Raw genomic sequence first — 19,765 nt, forward strand, 5'->3', positions numbered from 1 at the left:
ATCTCTCTCTGCCTACCTATTTGTGATCTCTCTCTCTGTCTCTCTCTCTGTCAAATAAAATCTTAAAAAAAAAAAAAGAAAAAGTAATTCTTATATATTATTAAGTCTAGGGACACCATATGGCATCCAGACTGATGCCTGTGAGATCTGCTTGCTGCACGGGCTGACCCTGGCAGTCAGGCTCTTCTTCACAAGGATTCGTGGAGCTTGTTCTTTCTCTTCCTCAGGGTGAGGACTGAACTGAATTCTCATAGGTGGGAAGAGAGGAGTTGCTTGAGTTAGATATTAGGAAGAACTTCCCAACTGAAAAGAAAGCTAAACTCCAAAGATGCTGCATGGATCAGCTTTGGATGGGGAGCAAGAAGAAATAAACCCAAAGGCAATTTCATTACCTTTCAGCTGGAAAAACAATCAGATTACTCTTGGTGCTTACATAATTAAGTAGTTGCCATAATCAAGTGCTTCAGATGCTTTCTATAAGGAACCTGCTGCTTGAAGTTCAGCAAAGTTACCTGCCTGATACTCATGTTCTAGGCTGACTTCCCTTGGAGACAATATTGGCATTTTGGACAAAACTGTAAAGTGAAAAGAAAAAAAGAGAAGAGAGGGCCTTTATCATGTAAGATGCTTATCCCAAGTGGACTTGGTCTGGAAAGGCTTATAAAACCTTCCACATGACTGGCACCATGCAAGGATAAGCAAAACTCTCAAATCCCACCAAGTATGCCCTCATTCAACCCGGATCCTTGGAGTGGCCTTTGGAGTGTCCATTGTTCCAGACTCTATGGGCTGCTGGCCATACCCACACCCAAGTCTCCTGGGACCCTATTTTGTATTTAGAGGGCTAAAAAAGGAGGGTGGCCACGTATCTCAGGTCGCAAAGTATTTCTAATGTGACTGGGGAAATGATACAATTATACTCTATGAAATAGTGAGCTAAGTGCTGAAGTAAACATTTAAAAAGGGAAAGATCTATCTGGGGCAGGCTACAGTTAGAGTTAAGGTGGAAAGGGGCTTAAAAGTTGGGAAGGGGATAGGGCAGAAAAATGTGGAAACTTGATTCCTTCCTTATAGCTACAATTATTAAGGGGGGCGTGGTGGCAAAGGAATTTAACAAATGTTTTTGGAAATACCATTTTCAATCAATTTTTCTGCTTCTGCCATCCCACTGTCACTTCTTGGAGGTGTAAATAGAGTTTCTGAGAAAGAAGTTGAACTTGCATTTCTGAGGATTATTTTGTTCCAAACTTTCTGCATATCTATAGCCAAAACATTCAAGTCTCTTTCTAAACAGAATGAGTTAGGAGAGAAAGAGAGAGAGACACACAAAGATAGAAAGACAGAAGACTCCAGCTGCAAAAGGGCATCTGCCCCGTGACAGCTAATTACTGCTGAAGTCCAGGGAAATAAAGTCTCTCTTCCGGTGCAAATGAGTGAACAGAGTTCCTGGCTGCTTGTCAAGCCATGTCACCTTTCTGTGCCAGTTTCCTCATCTGGAAAGTGTGAATAGTATTTTGTGTTTTTCCTATTGAAAAAATCTTTTGTGAGATATAATGAGGTGTGGCATGGAAACTATAAGGTAGAATCAAGATATTACTTAATAATAAGGAGAGCCATAGTATTAGTTATTAGCAATTATCCATTATAGCTAGTAGTCTAAGATCCTGGATAGTTCTCTAGAATCTGGTGTAAGTTACCCCAGTTTCGGATCAATTCACCCCCAAATTCTTTGCTGAAGAATGGAGACTAATCTGGCCTTGGTGGGATTATCATTTCCTCCTGCCCTTTCTACTCACTGCTTTTCAAATAAGCTCAGGGTCTTTACACTTGCTGTTCTCCTTGATTGGTGTTCTCTCTTCCCAGATTTCCTCCTGCTCCTTCTACTTGCTCAACTTTCAGGTAGAATGTCACCTCCTTAGAGAGACCTTCTCTCACTACCCCATAGAAAACAGTGACCGCTCCCTCCCCTCAGTGATTTCTAAACCATTCTCTATGTCTTCATGATACCATCACCGCAGGAAATTACTCGGTGTACTGGTGAATTCACTGATGCACTGCCTGAAACTTTCATGGAAGCAAGGATTTTGTTTTGCTCATCCAACATCCAGAACAGCGTTTGTTCAATGACTTCACAATTTACTCTGGGTGAGCCCCCGGGGAAACAGCAGTCCGTTATAGCCAGCTCCAAAGGGCAGATTGCGCCCTCACCTCCAGGAAGGTCGGGTGTGTGTGTGTGTAGGTTGTCAATTGATCCCTTCCCCTCTGAGCCTGCTCTTTCCAGAGAAGGTGGAGAGTTAGCCTTTTTCCCTAGCCTTTCCACTAGGCACAGGCAGGGTCTCCAGGACCAAGGCCGCCTGTGACCCGAGGACGGCCTGGTGCTGTGGTGGGTGGCAGTTGATTTGGTTTGGGTCAGAAGTACTCAGAAGGGTGGATGTGTGGTCAGGGTACTGGCGAGGTGGGGCACGGGAGCGCCGCTCCGGGGGTCACTCGGCAAGCGTAGGTTCAAGACACGTTCCGTTTCACCCACTCGGGTGCCCACAGCCGCATTATTCCCTATAAGGATCTGAACGGTCCGGCCCGGCCCCGCCCCGTCGGCTCGCGCCCCCGGCCCCGCCTCTTTCGGAGGGCCGATGAGGTAATGCGGCTCTGCCATTGGTCGCAGGGGGCGGACGCCGAGTGCCCGAGAGGGGGTGCCCGGGGGACCCGCACTATATCACTCAGCCGCCCGGCAGCGGCGCAGAGCGGGCAGCGGGTGGGCGCTCAGACGGCTTCTCCTCCCTCTGCTCCTCCTGCTCCGCCCCAGCTCCCGCTCCTTCGCCCGGAGAGACCTCCGGCCGGCAGAGTCGTGCGCCAGCGCTGAGACAGCCTCGCCTTGCCCCATCCCGTCCCGCTGGGCACTCCCGGGGCAGCGCGCCCGAGGCCAAAGTTGCCCCGCACGGCGGAGCAGGAGAGCTAGGGCTGCAGCGGCCCCTCCAGCGGCGCGCACAACTTTGGAGAGTCGAGCAGCAGCCTCAGCAGCGGCAGCGGCAATGACTCCCTGGCTCGGGCTAGTCGTGCTCCTGGGCAGCTGGAGCCTGGGGGACTGGGGCGCCGAGGCGTGCACATGCTCGCCCAGCCACCCCCAGGACGCCTTCTGCAACTCTGACATCGGTAAGCGCTCCGGGTGTCCCCGCCAGAGCCTCCGCGGTGCTCGCTCCTGCGCTGCAGCCGGGAATGGGGCGCAGCTCCGGGTGGCATGGCAAACCCCGCTCCTTTTCTCTGCCTGAGCTTGGGGTGGGGTGGCGAAATTCAGTTTCTTCGGTCGGAGGATATGGCATAGCTGAAGGGGCAGATGCCCTGCAGAGAAAACCTGCAGTGGTTGAGTGAACCCCTTGCAGCCTTTGCTCTCCTTTTAGGGCGTGAGGTCCCTCTTGGTCCTTTTGACATCTGGGAAATTTCCCTTTTTCACTATCACGAGAGGAAGGGCTGGGGGAGAAGGGTGGAAGAGGATTCCTAAAACTTGGAATGCCAACTAACTAAAGTACTGGATGTTCAGTAGTTTTTAAAAAGTTGCCAGCCATGTGCACAAAGTTGCAGGGGAATCTTGAAGTTTTCTGAGTTTGCATTTTCTCCTGCACCCATGAAGTTCATTCTTTTCACTGAGACACAACCCAGCCTCCCACTTCCCAGGCAAGGGCTAAGGGAGCTTCTTGGACTGCCAAGTTTGAGTGGATTTAAGGGGGGAAATGAGAAGAAAGCTGTGGGGTTGACCCTTTCCCGGAGGAACCGTATTTGAGAGTGTTGATAGCAAGCAGGAGGTGGCGTGTGTGAGGGATCACTTATCACATAGCTGTGAGAATTCACAGGAAGGCTATTTTTTTTTTTTTCCTTGAATGTGTGTGGGGAGGGGGAGAATGAGCAGTGGAAAACAGATTTGTCACCAAAAGAACAAAAATGCCAAGGATCACATCATGGTGACAATTCCAAACTGGACTTGGTGTCTTGATTAGAGACTCAGCAAGAGGTAGAACCAGTTTTTCTCCAGGGCCTTGCAAGTGTCCTGGGAGAACTTGTTTGGGAGTGTTCGGGACACTTGTGTTTGGATGGCCAGAGGTGGAGTAGCAGCTGGAAAACATCTCTCCTCTCCTTTCCAGCTCATAAAGCATGCAAGTCCAGTGGCCCCTGTTTTGTGTGTGTGTGTGTGTGTGTGTGTACTTGGGTTGGGGTGGGGTGGGGCACAGTCTAGCTGCCCTCTGCCTGTGTCGATTCAGAGGTGAAGAATGGAGCGTGTGTGTTTTAAGTCATAAAGAAGAAGGAAAATTTTCCACTGGGTCCTGGGTGAGGGCCTCCACAAGTGTGCAGCAGGAGAGGAGGGGGAGGAGACAGGAGCCTGGCAGAGGAGGCAGCCGAAGTTGGGAGGGGCACTGCTGGGGGGCCCTGCTGAGCCTAGGAGAAGTCAGGGAGGTTGGTGACCAGAAGGTCAGTCCAGTTGGCAGGAGTGGGTGTTTATGTGACCTGGGGTCACCCTTGTTAGAGGCTTCCTGGGGCCCGTGCTGTGCACCCTTCCCTTTCCCCGGGGGAATCCGGCCGGCCCCTTCGTTTGTGGATTGCCCAAAGGATTCTTTTGGGCTGCCTGACCTGGAAGGTTTTCTTCCTTCTCCTCTGACTGCTCCCACCCCAATTCCACTTGGCCTGCCCTCCTCCCCCCACTGGTAACATTCCCACCTGAGTAGTGCTGGGAGCTGCTGCTGCTGCAGGTGAGCTCTGGTTTTGCTCCGTGAGGAGGCCAGGAGGCTGACAGGTGGAGTCAGGGCACCCTGTTCGGCTGGGCAATGGCTTGGGTGTGTTTGCTTGGATTTTTTGGTGTGTGGGGAGAGGGAGACCTCATGACTCCCCCTTGCCCTTGGCTTTTGGGTTTTCACCTTGGAAGTTCACCAGAGAGCAGTGGAAACAGCAACAAGGAGACCCGGCTTTTAATGGTTGCTCTGACTGACTCTTAGGTTTCCTGCTGTGGGTCTGAGCTGATGCAGAAAGTTTCTTGTAATTTCTCTGGACTGATTTAACAAATCCCCACCCTCGATAAACTGCCCAGAGAAAAGCTAAGTTACTAGGAAGTTCCCGAAGACCAGAACATTGTGGTAGTGAAAATAAAAAGGAAACAAAAAAATTTTTTTTTTCGATATGCTGGCACCAATCCAAAACTGTTCTGCCTGGGTTTGGTGCACTGCACTAGTGGTAGGGATGAGATAATGCTTTTCAAAATGGGAGGTGTGGATGTGGACTGCTTACTTGTTGACCTCCGCTGCCTTACAGTACCCTGCTGGTGTCCAGTAGGTGGCTCCCAGTTTTCCTTGCTGAAGAGCCTTTCTGTTTCCAGTCTGGCTTGAAGCTCTGCCTGTCCTCTCCCTGAAGGAAATGTGTAGGAGCTCCCCATTCTCCTTGGCCCTTACGACCCCACCAATCAACGCTGTAGCCCATTAAAGATGCTCATGCCAGACGACCAGCTTCTTCTTCCAGAACCTTCCTGGCTGTTTTCTCTTTGTGGCTGAGTGCCATGTTGCTGGGTAAAGGGAAACGTATGCCTGACTTGGCCCTGTCTAACGAACCCCCATGGTCTTCCCTCTCCTTTCTCCTCATCCACAGGTGTCTCTTTTTGCCTTTCTCCCCTCAAACCCTGGGGATTGGCACTGCATTCTGGATGGGGAGGAGTTAAAAGGTGTTTCTATGGCAACTCCAGGCCCTGCACCCTAGTGAAGTGTTTAGGAGAAGAATAAACTACATGCCGGCTTATAAAACATACTGTGGGGGAAAGAAAAGGAGTTGGCAGCAGCCAGGATGTCTGTGGCCCCCTCCCCACCAGTCAGTGCCCCTGAAACTCCTGACAAAACCTTGACTCTGGAGGAGGGAAGGGAGGGGGCTGGGAATGAAGGAGGCAGCCTTGACTGGGTAGATCCTGCTCCAGCAGCTCTGTCCAGCTCAGGAAGGGGTAGGCAGTGCCAAGAGCCTTCTGAAAATTGGGGTGTGTGTGTGTGTGTGTGTGTGTGTGTGTGTGTGTGTGGTTTCTGCTGGAGGCAGGCAGCAGAGAGAGAGAATTTTGCTTCAGAATGCCAAGCCCTTCTCTCCAGCCTCCTTTGCATAGAGGAATGGGGCTGTGCCATGGAGTGTTGGGGGCCTGCCTCCTGAGCCTGTTGGGAATTCAAGAGTGAGGCTGAGCTTGGGGGCCCGCTGCCAGCCCTGGAGGACAGTCTCTGGATATCTCTGAATTGTTTTGACAGGGACCAGTGCCAGCAGATTCTTTTGGTATCAGATCTGAGGTTGTGGTTTTAGCAAAGAAGCCATTTTCAAAGAAGCCAGACCCATTCCCTCTCTCTCTCTCTCACACTCTCTCTCTCTCTCTCACAGGCATGCGCTCGTGCACGGGAACACACACACACACACACACACACACACACACACACACAATTACACTCCACACTAGGCTTTGTGACCAAAGGAAAATAAAAAGGATCAGACTTCAGAGAGAAGCCAGCCACTTGGGGAGGGGACCCAGGCTGCCCAAATCTTGGGAACCCTGGAAAAGAGGAGAGCTGCTCTATGTAGGAGGGAAGGGACATCTCTCAAACTCCTACTGAGTACAAGCATTTCACAGATCCCATGTCCTTCATCCACCCAGCAACCTTAAGAGTAGGTATCAAATCCATTTTTCAGGTGGAAAACATCAGGTCTAGGAAATGTTGTGCTTTCCCAAGGTCACCCAGCTACTAAATGGTAAAATGAATTCATTCCTAGTTATGCCATTCTTCAAAACCTTTTCAACTTTCATTTACCCTTGATATTCTAAGGCAAACAACCCTTCCTCTGACTGAAGGGGAATGGAAGGTTAACTTTTGAAGGATGCTTTACTTATTGATTTGGGAAGTTTTCATTAACAGTATGAAGAGAGCCAAAATGACCTGAGGTTTTAAGTAAATATCATCTTACGAGAAGGAGAAATAATAATAATAATAATAATCACTATTATTATTATTAGTTTAGGGTATAAAGGGAGGAAAATAGAGGAAAATTTCTAAAGTTTTTTGGCTGTTAGAACTGAAAGAGACCCTCAACACCACCAAGTCACAGTAAAATAATGACTCAGTTTATCACACTGAGACCCAGGGAGAAGTAAAGCTAATGGAGACAAAACACCTTGGGCTTCAAGACTCTTCCCCTTCTAGATGGGGATGAGTTGGGGCTGCCCAGGGTAAGATGCCCAGTCTATGTAGATGGCTAGTGTAGTGGCAGGAAGACCAGAGACTGGGTCCCTGCTGGCGGGAGAAGGTCCCTCTGCCAACAGTTCTGTGTCCCTTTCACAATCCCTGGATAGATAAGGCTAGAAAAGTGGCCACAGAAGTGGCTTGGGTGGAGGGACTTTTGTTTGTTTTGCAGGAACAGCAGGAACCATTCAGCTCCACTGCTGAATGGCACATTCCAACAGGTTCATTAATTAAAAACAAAAACAACACCACAATTCTCCACTGCATTTGACTTTTACCATTCCAGCCGGTGTGGACAAGGAGGCCCCTTCTTCTAGCTTTTGTCATCATCAACTCCTGGGTGGCCTTGAGAGGCAGTGTGGGGTGGTGGCAAGGCTGTGGGGAAGGCAGAGCTGGGCTTAAATCCTTCCTCTGGTGCCTGTTGGTGGTGTGCTCTTAGGCACATTACTGGATATCTTTAAGCTTTGGTTTCCTCATTTATAAAAGAGGGATAATAATTTGCAACACCTTGGCCCTTTATGTTTTCTCCACATTTTAAAAGCCACAAGTGTTCTATGAATACATTCTATGCCCATGTATGTAACTGTGTATATGCACATGTGTATCTATTTATCTATCATCTATCTAAAATTAGATAGAGCTGATGTCCTTTTGGACCACTTCCTCTAATTCTAGCTTCTTCTCCAGGTCCTTTCTTCTCTATGCATTTACATACATAGGTACACAAGGGAAATTTATAGTAGTTTTTCTCTTAGACACATAAATGATAGAATACAATAAATAATGGAATACCACATATAGCATTTGCTTTTTGTAACTGAACAATGTATATTAGGGATTGTTCTCAGTTAGTACACATACATATCCACATCATTCTATATATAGTATTCCATGGGATTATAATTGGAAAGAGCTAACAGGTATAGAGTGGTTATTAAGTGCCAGGCACCATTCTAAATAGTTAACATGAAGTAACTCATTTAATTCTTTCAATAGTCCTATGAGGCAAGCATGCTACTGTCATTCCCATTTTACAGATGAGGAAACTGAGGCTTAGAAAAATTAGATAACTTGTTCGAGATTATAGCAGAGACTGTTTAAAACCCAGCCGGCTGGTTCTAAAATATAATCAACTTCTATACTAGATGTTAATTGCCTTATATTCTATTCTATATTACTCTATGCTGTTTTATTATAATATGTATCCCTGTAAGTACAGAATGTATTTATTTAGCCATTTCTCTATTTATAGGTGTATAGGTTTTAATAGCTTTTCCTGTTTGCAAAGAGCACTGCAATAAAGAGTTGTCTAATCCTCTTGTTCACATGTGCAAATATTTCTTCACAGCAAATATACAACTTGAATTACTGGACATAAGTAACTATATTTTATATCTTAACAGCACCTGCCAGTTTTCTCTCCAGAGTGGCTCTGTTCAATGGCTCTTTTCGGATGTGCAACATGAAGGGGTGGAGGGACTATGACAGCCCTGTGCTGGAGGGACTTCTATGCCTCTCTCAAATGGGAGAACAGTTTATAATTTTTATTTATTTTCTGAGTTTTTTTTTCTTATTGTTTGTCCTTTTGTCCCTCTGAAAGGGAGCAAAATTAGGGCCACTTAGATTAAGTTGATGGGAGTATTTTTATAATACTTAAGTGCTCGGAAAGCCATGTCTCTTGACATGATGCAGTTTGGGAGTCATGCAGTTGAAGATGGTTTCATTTTTTGCTTTCATAGTAAGCAAGGGGCTTTCATTACCTTAAGTTGTTGACTTTGGGGTTTGCTATGAGCTCAGTTTTAGGCACATGTGGCTGTACGTTGAAGACGTGTGAACGGTTTTATTTGCCGACTCAAAGATATCCCCTTGTTGACTGCCCTTACCCAGACTTATGGTGACAGTGAGGGGACTCATTCCTTTGTTTCCCTACTGCCCTTGCTATTGTATTTGGATGGTGCTTGGATGGGAATGGTGGGAGGCCATGGGGAATGGAGATGGACTGAAGAGAGGAAAGCATGGTGGGTTCTAGCCAAGAAAGATGCTGAGGTCATTATGGGAGCTAGAAGGACTGGTTTAAGAGAGAATTTCATTTTTAAAAAATAAATAAATAAATAAACACATAATGAAATGGAAAAAAAAAACCACACTGCTTTAAAATGAAAAGTGCAGTGATTATCTCCAAGATCTTAAAAGAGGTGGGAATAAAAGCAATATACTGTTGAGTTATTTAGTATCAGAAATCACAAACAAAAGCAGGTGGACTATGGAGGAGAGTTAAAAAAAAATATATATATATATATTTTTTCTTTTTCTTTTTCTTAAGGTCATACATGTTCCTTAAGTAGATACCAGTCAGAAAGCCACACCCTGCCAGAGGTAAAATGCTGACCGAAATCACGTCATCCTTTGAGCAAAAGAAACCAGGAAAGGGAACCCCTGTAAGCTGGACAATGTGGAGAGTACATAGAAGGAAAGAACCAAAGAAGGAGACCCCTTAATTTTGTGTATGAACCCTGACAAAGTTCTAGAGTAACCTCTGGTCTACACATGCATGGGTCAGACTCAAACCAATGTAGCAAAGGCTTGGAGAATGGCACTGAGATTACAACCAACTCACACAGAAAGTAGAGTGTAAGACTAGCAGGTTGAATGACTCCTGAAACAAAAACTGTAGTATTTTGCAGTGATTTTGCAACATAACCCAGAGTATATGTAATATTATATTTATACAAAATGAAAATAAAAATTATTCAACATCAAAAAAAAAGAGAGAGAGAGAGAGAGAATTTCACTGTCCTGATTAAAACCCTTCATTGAACTCTTGGGACAAAGTGTCATAAAATGACTCTAATGAGGACCAGTTTGACCCCTGCCTCCTTCTTCATCATTCTTTCATCACTGGCCTTTCCAGCTCCTGCTGTTCAGCTTCTCTGTCTGGGTCTTGGCCCATGCTATCCTCTAGTTTTTGAACACCCTCATCAACTTCCCATTCTTCAGGTTTCATTTTCCTTCCCACCTCCCTGGCATTAGTGTAGAAGAATAGTCACAACTTGCCCAAATTTTGAGCATGTTGAAAAACACTATGTTTAATAAAAACCAAATTCTCCAAAGCTGCATGGGAAATTCCCAGAGTGAGTCATTTTTGGGCTGAAGAGAGACCTAAGGGCTGTATTCCACCCAGAGGGATGCATCTAGCCCCTCTGAGAGGGAAAGCATCTGCTCTGCTGTCCGTATTACTTGATCAGTCCAGTCCCATCTTTGTGTCCTAATACTCCATTCATACTCCCAGAGAAAAAAGCTTGGAGATTTCTAAATGCCATTACATCAGGGGTCACCAAAAATGCCTCAGGTGTATTTACTGTGTTCCAGGCACTGTACCAAAATCCTTGCTTGCTTATCTGTCACGCTGTGAGGTAGACATGACCCATCCCAGCTGCCTGGTGAGTGACCTGAGGTCAGAGGGCAAAACTGCTTGTCCAAGACCACACCTCTAAGAAGTAGAATCTACACTTGCTTGGTCTATCCAAAAGTTATATTTCAAATAAGGATAGACCAAGGGCTAGGACTCTCTAGCCCTAAAATGTGCTACCCCTTAGCAACTTCCTCCATATTGGTTTTTTTTTACTCCCTACTGCCAGGGTCCCCCCTTAGTATGCTTCTCTTTGATTTTCTTCCACAGCCAGCCTCTCCAGCTCTGGCCTCCCCTGCTGGCCCCAATTTTATTGCTGTGTAGTTCTAAGGAAACCAAGCCTTGAAACTTATTTCAAATCCCTGTCGTGGTGCTCCTTCCACTGAACCAGCCTTTTCAATGCTGAGGACTGTTTTTTATTAATTTTCTCTCTATTCTGGGAAAAACCACCCACCACATTTCGTGTGTCAATGATTTTTCCATGAAAACCAGTTAAACTATACTTATAGTGGCTCGTAATAGCCATTTTTTCCTGACATAATCAGCTAATACACAAACTATTTGCAGCAAGAAGCAATGACACTTGGTGTCTTCTTAAGCCTGAGAAGCTTTCTCATGGGTTATTGGATGGTTTATTATATGATTTGAGTTGGCTTACTGAAGTGCTAAAGATAGTTCATGGACCCTTGGTAGACCACTGTTCTTCACTCTGAACAACTCTGAGAGTCGTTCTTTAGTTTTACAGAGATTTACCCTCCCTCCTCCATGTGGGCAGGCCCGCACACTTATGACTCTTGTCATCCTTATGTTTAGCCACAGCGCTAAGAATGGGCTGGTAGAGCTAGCAGGTTACCAACATGTCCTGCATAATCTTCCAGAGGAGGTGACATGGGTTTGGGTGTTTGTTTCCCGTGTTAATCTCTGACGGGCTGAAGTAAACAAGTACACATTGATTCTAGCTAAAGGAACTCACTAAATAGCATTTGACAGCAGGTCACAAGGTGTCCATCCCAGCCATAGTGGAACTAAGAGAGGTTTTTGCTTGGTTGCTTAAAAAATTAGTGTCTAGAGAAGGGAAGGGGACCTAGAGAAAATGTCCTGATTCATTTGTAGGCATCTGTGAGCCTGGGATGGTTTGGCTGCCACAAAAGGAATGATCCATACTGCCCAACACCCAGTTCTGATTTATGTTCATGTAAACTGTATCACCTAACAGTGGCATTCATGGCACAGAGAGGAGAGATGCTAAGTATGCCCAGACCTATGGCCACCTGGCTTGTTTGTGGGAGTGGGGAAGAGGAGAGCTGTGAGATTTGGCCTCAGAGAGCCCAAGGTAAAGTTCAGCCAGTATCAGGAGGGTGGAATGCAAGGCAGGGATTGGGGAGTCTTGTGCAGATCGGAGAGATCAGAGCCAGTCTAGAAGCAGAGACCTTAAATATCGCATGGCAATTATCCCCTCACCTCCTCTCATCTTTCGTCCTTCTCAGAATGAGGGCACCGGGCATCTGAGAGCTCAGTAGCCGGTAGAGAAGGGCTGTTTCATTCAGAAATTCAGGGCTCCTGCAATCGCCTAGATCTATGCATGGGAAGGCCAACCTTGTTGCAACCTGGGTCAGAGCTCATAAGGACATAGTTTCAACACTTAAAGGATCACCAGTGCTTGGCTGAAGTGCTTGTGGTTTATGTGTTAGGAGGGATTTCTTTTTGACCTGGACTTGATCATCATGAATAGATAGGCTCATAGCCCTTGAGATCTGGAAACACAGTAGCTCTTATGAGCTCTGCTGTTCTTGAGCTTGGGTAAGTTCTCTGGCCTCAGTTTGCTCATCTGCAAAAGAAGGGGGAATGATAGTGCCACACTGAGTTGGTGAGTAAGTGAAATAACTCCAGAAAAATGTTTAGCATAGAGTATACCACATACTAAAAGCTCGAGCAACAGTAGCTCTTAGTTGTGGTATTGTTGTGTTATACAGCAGAATGCATATTCTCACTTATTTTTGATTAGGAAAATGGGGATCTGCGAGATGTGATATCTTCCGGGGCCACACACAGAAGCTGAGTTTCAAAATCATGGTTGTTTGACCCCTATCCCTCAGTCTAATGTTTTCCCACTTAACCACACTGCCTCCCACAAAACAGTGAAACCAATAACCAAGCTCCCTACTTGAGAGTCTTAAGTCCACTTGATCTTATTTGATGATCACAACATTCCACCAAGGAAAACGGGATGGGGAGGGTCACTGTTCCCATTACACAGATGTGGATAGTGAGAACTAGTATGATTCCAGAGCTTGGTCACACAGCCCTCATGTGAAATCGGGAGGCCAAATCCCATATTCCTAGACTCTGACAGGCACAGGTAGAAGAGGCTGGGGAAGCCAATGGGAGGGCCTGGGAAATGGATCAGTGACACTGAACTTGGATGTCGAGTTCATATTCCTATCTACCCCCATCTATCCTGGGGTTAGGAGAGGTGTAATGTATAGGACTGAGCACCAGCCTGGAGTCAGGACACTTGAGTTCTAGATTTGAGTCACCACATGATTTGGGAAATACCTTGGTGATATCAACTTCTCTGGATCTCAAGCTTTTATGTATAAAATAGCAGGATTGGCTCTATGTGCTATGTATATACCTTTTTCACATATACTTCGGGTAATAGTATTTTCCTGAACACTTACTATGTGTCAAATTCTCTTCAAAGGGGCTCTCTAGTCTAGCTGAATAACTGAGCACCTACATCTATCAACAACACCTTTTAGGAGGTAATTTCTTTAGAAATATGGTCTATTAAGAAAAGAGCCAGGATTGTGGTTGTAAAGCGGATGAGGGCTTCAACTGAACAAAACCGCTAATGAGCTGACATACTTTATTGGATGACATATTTGACCACCAAACTTCCTGCTGGAGAAGAGCTGATCTGCCAAACAGATAGCAACCCTGCAGACCTAGTTGATGGCTAGAATTTAAAATCAAGATCACTTTGGTGTCTGTCATTGATGACTGGAGAGCTTGGTAAAAATTCTTCTGATCCCCATTAACACCATCACTGAAGCTGATGGATAAGAGGTGGGATTTAGACTCCTTATTCATCAAAACAAGGTCTTCCTGATCCAGTCTATCTGAGGAGTCCCTTATTCCAGAAAATGTGGCTAATGGCTTGGCTGAAACCTCTGTAGCCGAGAAGACCTTTCTTGTGTAAGGCAGGCTCAGATGAAGGCCTGTGATTAAAATGTATGTGATTGGACGGAACCTGGTTCACATGAATGAGGACAGAGTTTAGAAGACAAAGAGCAAACCTGTGCCCTATTGGGCAATCACAATCCACTCCTCTCCCCAACAGTAGGACAGAAATTCCCCAGTTCCCTTGACTGTAGCTTCTTGATAAAAATGTTTACCAGAAGGACAGCCAGAGGCAAGAGAATCCCAACATCCATACTGTTCTCAGGGTATATTTCTGAGCAAATGAGTACAATCCAAAGAAGCTGCACCTGAACCAGGCAAGTATAGGTGTAGGTACGTTTGTTCTTGGATTGATTCTCTCTTGGCCTGGGTTTTCTTACCTCTTACCTAGGTCAGATCACAAACCCTAATGCCTAAAGAGGCCAGTCACAGAAGCCAGATGCTTGCCTATGAAATAAATGGAAACATCACTCATTTCTACCAAGAAAATATGTATGTGGTTATCTAGTCTCTTGTTTTCCCACTGTGGAAGGGATAAATGGATACTAAAAATATTTCTTTATTCTAAGGCGAACAACAAAATAATGGGCAGGTGTGATGTTACGTAGCAGCTCATCTTTGGTCTTGGAGTGGGGGAGGCAACAGAGCAGAACAGCAGACATGTGATCTGAAGCACCCCTGTGCCTTCTCCAGCGGATCAGGAGGAATCAGCTCTGGCCTCTCAGAAGGGGAGCCCGGGAGGATTACCAGATTTCCAGTCTCTTAGTAGAAGCTCGATATCCAAAATTTTACGTGAAATCTTCTAATTTTTAAATGTTGTCACAATTAAAGAGAAACACACACATGTGGGGGGCGGCAAACAAAACATGTCCTTGGGCCAGATTCAGCCTTAGGACTTACCAGTTTTGTGACTCTGAGTCTAGATGGTCTGACTCTCTTCAAGCTGTAGGATTTCTAGGTGAGTAAGATCAACTGCATTTTCAGGCAAAATGATGTACCTTGTTCTCTGTTTTACCAGAAAATACTGCTTATATGTTTGTTATCACACTTTTCCACAGTTCCTGAGGTGGGTCAGAGCACAGGTTCTTGAGTTAGACTGCCTGCCTGGTTCAAACCTTGGCTCCACCAATAGCTAGCTATATATCCCAGGCAAGTCAATCTTTCTCAGCCTCATTTTTCTTCTCTCTAAAATGGACTACACCAGAACCGTCCTCTTAATCTCATAGGGCTGTGGGAGAATTCATTGAGATAATGAAAGTTGCAGGCTTGGCCCACTGCCTGCATGTAGTGAGGGTTTGATTAATGTCAGCCTTCATATTTTTACTACTCAGTGCCTCCCCGTAGATGGTGAGCCATCTGGAGAATGGAGTCACATCTGACCAGCTCACTGCCTGATGCATAGTAGGCACGAGATAAAAGTATCTTGAATGAAGGAGGACCTCTGAGAAAGATATTTTTCCAGCCTTCCCAGGCAATAGTGCACTAGCTCTGTGTATCAGAGAGAGAGAGAGAGAGAGAGAGAGATGGAGAGAGAGATATGAGAAATCAGTTTTCACTGATTTGTTTCACTGATATGTTAAGCAATGAGCAGCTCCACAAGAAAAAGCTGTCCTAATCTGCTAAGATAGCATGCTACACAGTGGCAACTGTGCTGGAAAATGAGACCAAAGCCCTTGGCCATCCTTTTCCGGCAGAGAAGACAAGAGCTGGCTGGGGCAAGCAGAGAGCAGATGTCAAAGCTCAGGTGCTCACGAGTGTGCTAACATCATGGGATGCTTCAGCAGCCTGACAGATTTTTATTTACTCAGGGTCCCTTTAAGCCAGAGTGGATTCCTGGAGGCTCTTAAAATTTAATGCCCCACCTGGATAGTCAACATCTGTGTTTAATTTTGTTTAAAAAAGTTAACCCCAAATAGTTCAAATTCCTTCTCTATTCCTTGGAGAGGAGTTTCTTATCGGGAGACTCATAAGCAGGGAGACAAAAAGGCCAAGGATAGACCAGCATGGACCAGGAGAAATAATATGGAGAGCCACAAATACAGGCCATGTATGTAATTTTAAATTTGCTCACAGCTGCCTTAAAGAAACCAACAAAAAATAGGTGAAATGAATTTTGATATTATCTTAATCCAAGATTATCCAAAATATCATTTCAACATGTAGTCAGTCAAGTCTAAAATTATTAGTAAGGTTATAAAATCTTTAAGTTTTTGAAATTCAGTATGTATTTTACGCTCATAGCATATCTAAGTTTGGACTAGTTACATTTCAAATGCTTAACAGACACCACGGTTAATGGCCACCACATGAATAGGACAATGTGGGTCAAGAGAATGTGTGCAAATACAAGGCATCTTTTTTTCTCCTTTCAGTTGTTTAATGAGCTGTGCACAGAAATGTGGGGAAATGGAGGTGCACTGGGCCAATCAAGGCTCTGAGCCTCCTGACTCAGCTTTGTGGCAAGTGACTTTTATGCCATGTGGGTCCCAGTGCAGGGAGCCCCTTTGCTCTGATACTATAGGAGCCATGTGACCTAGTGCTCTCACTTGACAGATGGGGAAACTGAGATCCAGAGAGTTGGAGTAGCTTGGCCTAAGAGACAGAGATGGAAAGAGAATAAAAATAATATTTGGTAACATCTAACATTTATGGAGTCGTTTTCATGTTACATGAACTTTCCATGCATTATCTCCTTAAACGCTCATAACCACCCGATGAGAAAGCACTCTGATTTCTATTTTGCTGATGAAGAAACCTAGCTTCAGAGGAATGAAACATTAAGGCAGCTAATATTTATTGACAGTAACTCTAAGAACTTCAAATGCATATATATCAACTCTATGATTTTCTATAAGCCTACACATTAGGAATTATTACCATTGTTGTCACCATCATTCCACTTTACAGATGGAATAAAGGCTAAGAGAGGCTACGTCACTTGCCTAAAATGCAGGTAGTACGTGATGGAGCCAGGCTTTGAGCCCAGGCTGCTAGACTTGAGTCCAAGCTCTTCATTACAAATTATGCCCAAAGTCAGCCAGCAGTGCAATGGCAAAGCTGGTGTTAATGCTGGTACCTCTGTTCCGTGGTCCAGGGTCTTCCTTCACTGTCCACTTTGCTGCCTGTATCATACTCCTCCTGACTTCCTAGCACTTTCTGCCTTACCCTGCTGCCAGTAAGAACCAGACCAGGGAGGCTCTGGACTCCAGCACTGATGGAAGGTCCAGGCAAGCAGGCACATCTCCTCTGGCTTGGCTGGTTCCCAGGCTGCTCGAGCCCCTGAAGGCCAAATTCCTGGCCCAGTGCAAGAGGGTGGGAAGAACACTTGTCCAATTCTGCCTTCCCAGTTGGGCGAGGTCAGTGTACCAGGTTGGAAAATGGTATGAGTCTAATTGCAGGGGGGAGAGGCTGAGAGGATTAGCACTCTTTAAATAGAGACCAGAAAACTAAGAATAGCCTTGCTGCCTGGAAATTGATGGGTATTCCTGACCACAGGCCATCCCACTTAGTAGGTGCTCAATAAATGTGGGTACACTACAGGAATAAACAAATACTGAAAATGGGTCATTAGGGGGCCCTCAGCCAGTGAGACTGTGCTCTTTATAAAAAGAACTTCAGATTCAGGTTATTTGGGTCTCCCTGCAGGCTGGAGACCTGTGTTACTTTTATTTGTCTACTTTTGCTGTGTTGAGGCCAATGACTTTTATTTTGGGGCCAGCTGAACAACAGGCAATTAGAATGTCAGAGAAAGACAAATTGTATTCGCCTGCTATTCCACCTGGCTAGAAAGATGGGAATTACTTCCTTTTGTTCTATTATCCTGACTTTGGTGTTCTCTACAACACTTTGCAGATTCTAGTTCCTTGGAGCCTTAAGATAGGAACCTCCAAATCTGTCTTGAGACTTTTATCCATTCTCTAATACCAAGTTCCTGGGTCCTTCCTGAAGGCTACCTCATGGTCTGGCTTGGAAGAATCGAGGTTGCCTTCCTGACAGAAATTTTAGCACGGCCACCTCTTGTAATTTATCAGGTGAGTTGTGAGGATAGGGGCAAGGAAGATTTCCAGGTACTGTGGGAAAGCCTAGAGCAGTGTTTCCCAGAGTGTGATCTTCCAAACAGAAATGTTCCTTCAGCCAACATGTTTAGGAAAGCTGTTTATTGTAGTTCCCTACAATGTGGAGATGCACAATGACCATTAGCATAGTAAAAGCTCTGAGAAGTTCTGCTGTGTGGTAACCTGTTCATTTCTGTTTATTCTAGTGTTTCCCTGATCAAGGAACCAGTTTTTAAGTGGTAAGACTGCCCACCTGAGGATTCTGAAAACTACTTTTGCCTTCTTGCAGAAGTATGTTTGTTGAAGAGGGAAGGAAAAAATAAGAGATACTATCTGCATTGCATAGGAAAGTCGCTCATCTGGGGCTGCCAAAGAGAATGGCTGCATCAGTGAGGGGGCAGTTTATGGGGCTGGAACAAAAAGGAGGAAGGGAAGAGTGACCTTCAAGGCCAAACACTGGCCAGATTTAACGATCCAGCCTTTGTCCATGACTTGTGTTACAATCTTACTTGGTCCATTCTGGGCACACATCAGATTTTTAAAATCCTGGTATCCTTTGATACTATTAGAGACCCGATGGAAGGGAACTGTGGCTGGCATGAATGGGACATATTTAAGACTTGAAAGACCAGAGGTCAGTATTGTGGAGAAGGTAGCATAGGGGATATGCCTACCTCTGGTCCCCCACTGGTCTTAGCTTGAGCTCTCAGTCTATGCTTCCTTTAGATGAGCATCTTAATCAGCTCATAAATGGGAGTGTCTCTGAGAATCTGACTAGAGCTATACATACAAACTTCTAGAATTTCTGACATCTTCCTGAAGGCCATCTGTAATCATCCCATCCACCCAATTCAGAACAGTTGTTTTAGAGAATCACTGAGTTGATGATAATGTGTCAAAACAAAGCAAGAAACAAAGGAGACAAAACAAAACAAGAATAACCTAACTTAATCCAAAACTGTCTGAAAGTTAGTGGCACTGCAGATTCGGCAGTTGCTTGGAATGTTTTGGTGCATGAACTCATTGCTGAATATTTTGCCTCAGTTTATATAGAATCTGCCCAACTGGGATGCCATCTCCTAGTTCATGGCTCTGGGCTAAGCAAGTATGGACACTCCTACCCTCTACAGAGTATCAGCTATGTTCACGTTTTACCAGAAGTCTTGGCTAGCTGGGATCCCAGGGAGGACAGCATGGGGCTATAGAATAGGGGTTGATGCCCCCAAGAGATAGAGCCCCAGGCCTAGCTCTGCTCCTTCTGGCTGTGTGATTCTGGGGGAGTCTCCTCCATTTCAAGGTCCCTTGATGCAGTTAATGAGAAGTCTTGGGTCTGAAGCCTTGAATAATCAGACTCCAGCTTCCAAGGTCTTTAAACAAGAGGGGGAAGAAAAGAGAGAAGAGTGTTATTTGGGCTGCTGGTGGTGAAAGGCTGGGTGGTGGTCACTTGGGTGGCGGTCACTTGGGTGGCTCAGCCCTTTAGCCTCTGCCTTCAGCTTAGGTCATGGTCCCAGGGTCCTGGGATTGAGCCCCGCATTGGGCTCCTTGCTCAGCTGGAAGTCTGCTTCTCCTTCTTTCTGCCTGCCACTCCCTCCGCTTGTGCTCTCTCCCTCTGTTAAATAAATAAATATAATCTTAAAAAAAAACCCACAAAACTAAAAAGAAAGAAGAAAGGCTGGGTGTTTGCCTACCCCACTCCCAGGGCTGAACCTCGTGCCGGAACCCCAGCTCCTGTACCCTTAACTCCAGGTGGAAAAGCCCATAGAGCCAGATTGAGAAGAAGCCTCTGCATGCAACTGCTCCCACCTGGGCCTGGGGAAGGGGAAGTGGTTGGCCTGAGAGAAGCAGGTAGAACTCTGGGGCCAGGAGGAGTGTGGGCTGGGGAA

General features: G+C 45.6%; 2 protein-coding genes across 3 annotated transcripts in view; one reads left to right on the forward strand and one right to left on the reverse strand.

Moving 5' to 3' along the window:
• Nucleotides 1-19,765, reverse strand: part of SYN3 (synapsin III) — a 449,127-nt gene that overhangs the window by 235,232 nt on the left and 194,130 nt on the right. The window lies entirely within an intron of this gene.
• TIMP3 (TIMP metallopeptidase inhibitor 3) overlaps nucleotides 2,753-19,765 on the forward strand; it is a 57,617-nt gene continuing 40,604 nt past the window's right edge. The window contains exon 1 of the mRNA XM_032836532.1: nucleotides 2,753-3,150. Within this exon, the coding sequence (XP_032692423.1) occupies nucleotides 3,030-3,150 (121 nt within the window). The 5' untranslated portion in view covers nucleotides 2,753-3,029. The remainder of the gene's footprint in view (nucleotides 3,151-19,765) is intronic.

The sequence above is a fragment of the Lontra canadensis genome, unplaced genomic scaffold (assembly GCF_010015895.1).
Source record: "Lontra canadensis isolate GAN:19392208 unplaced genomic scaffold, GSC_riverotter_1.0 scaffold93, whole genome shotgun sequence".
In the NCBI taxonomy this organism is placed as follows: domain Eukaryota; kingdom Metazoa; phylum Chordata; class Mammalia; order Carnivora; family Mustelidae; genus Lontra; species Lontra canadensis.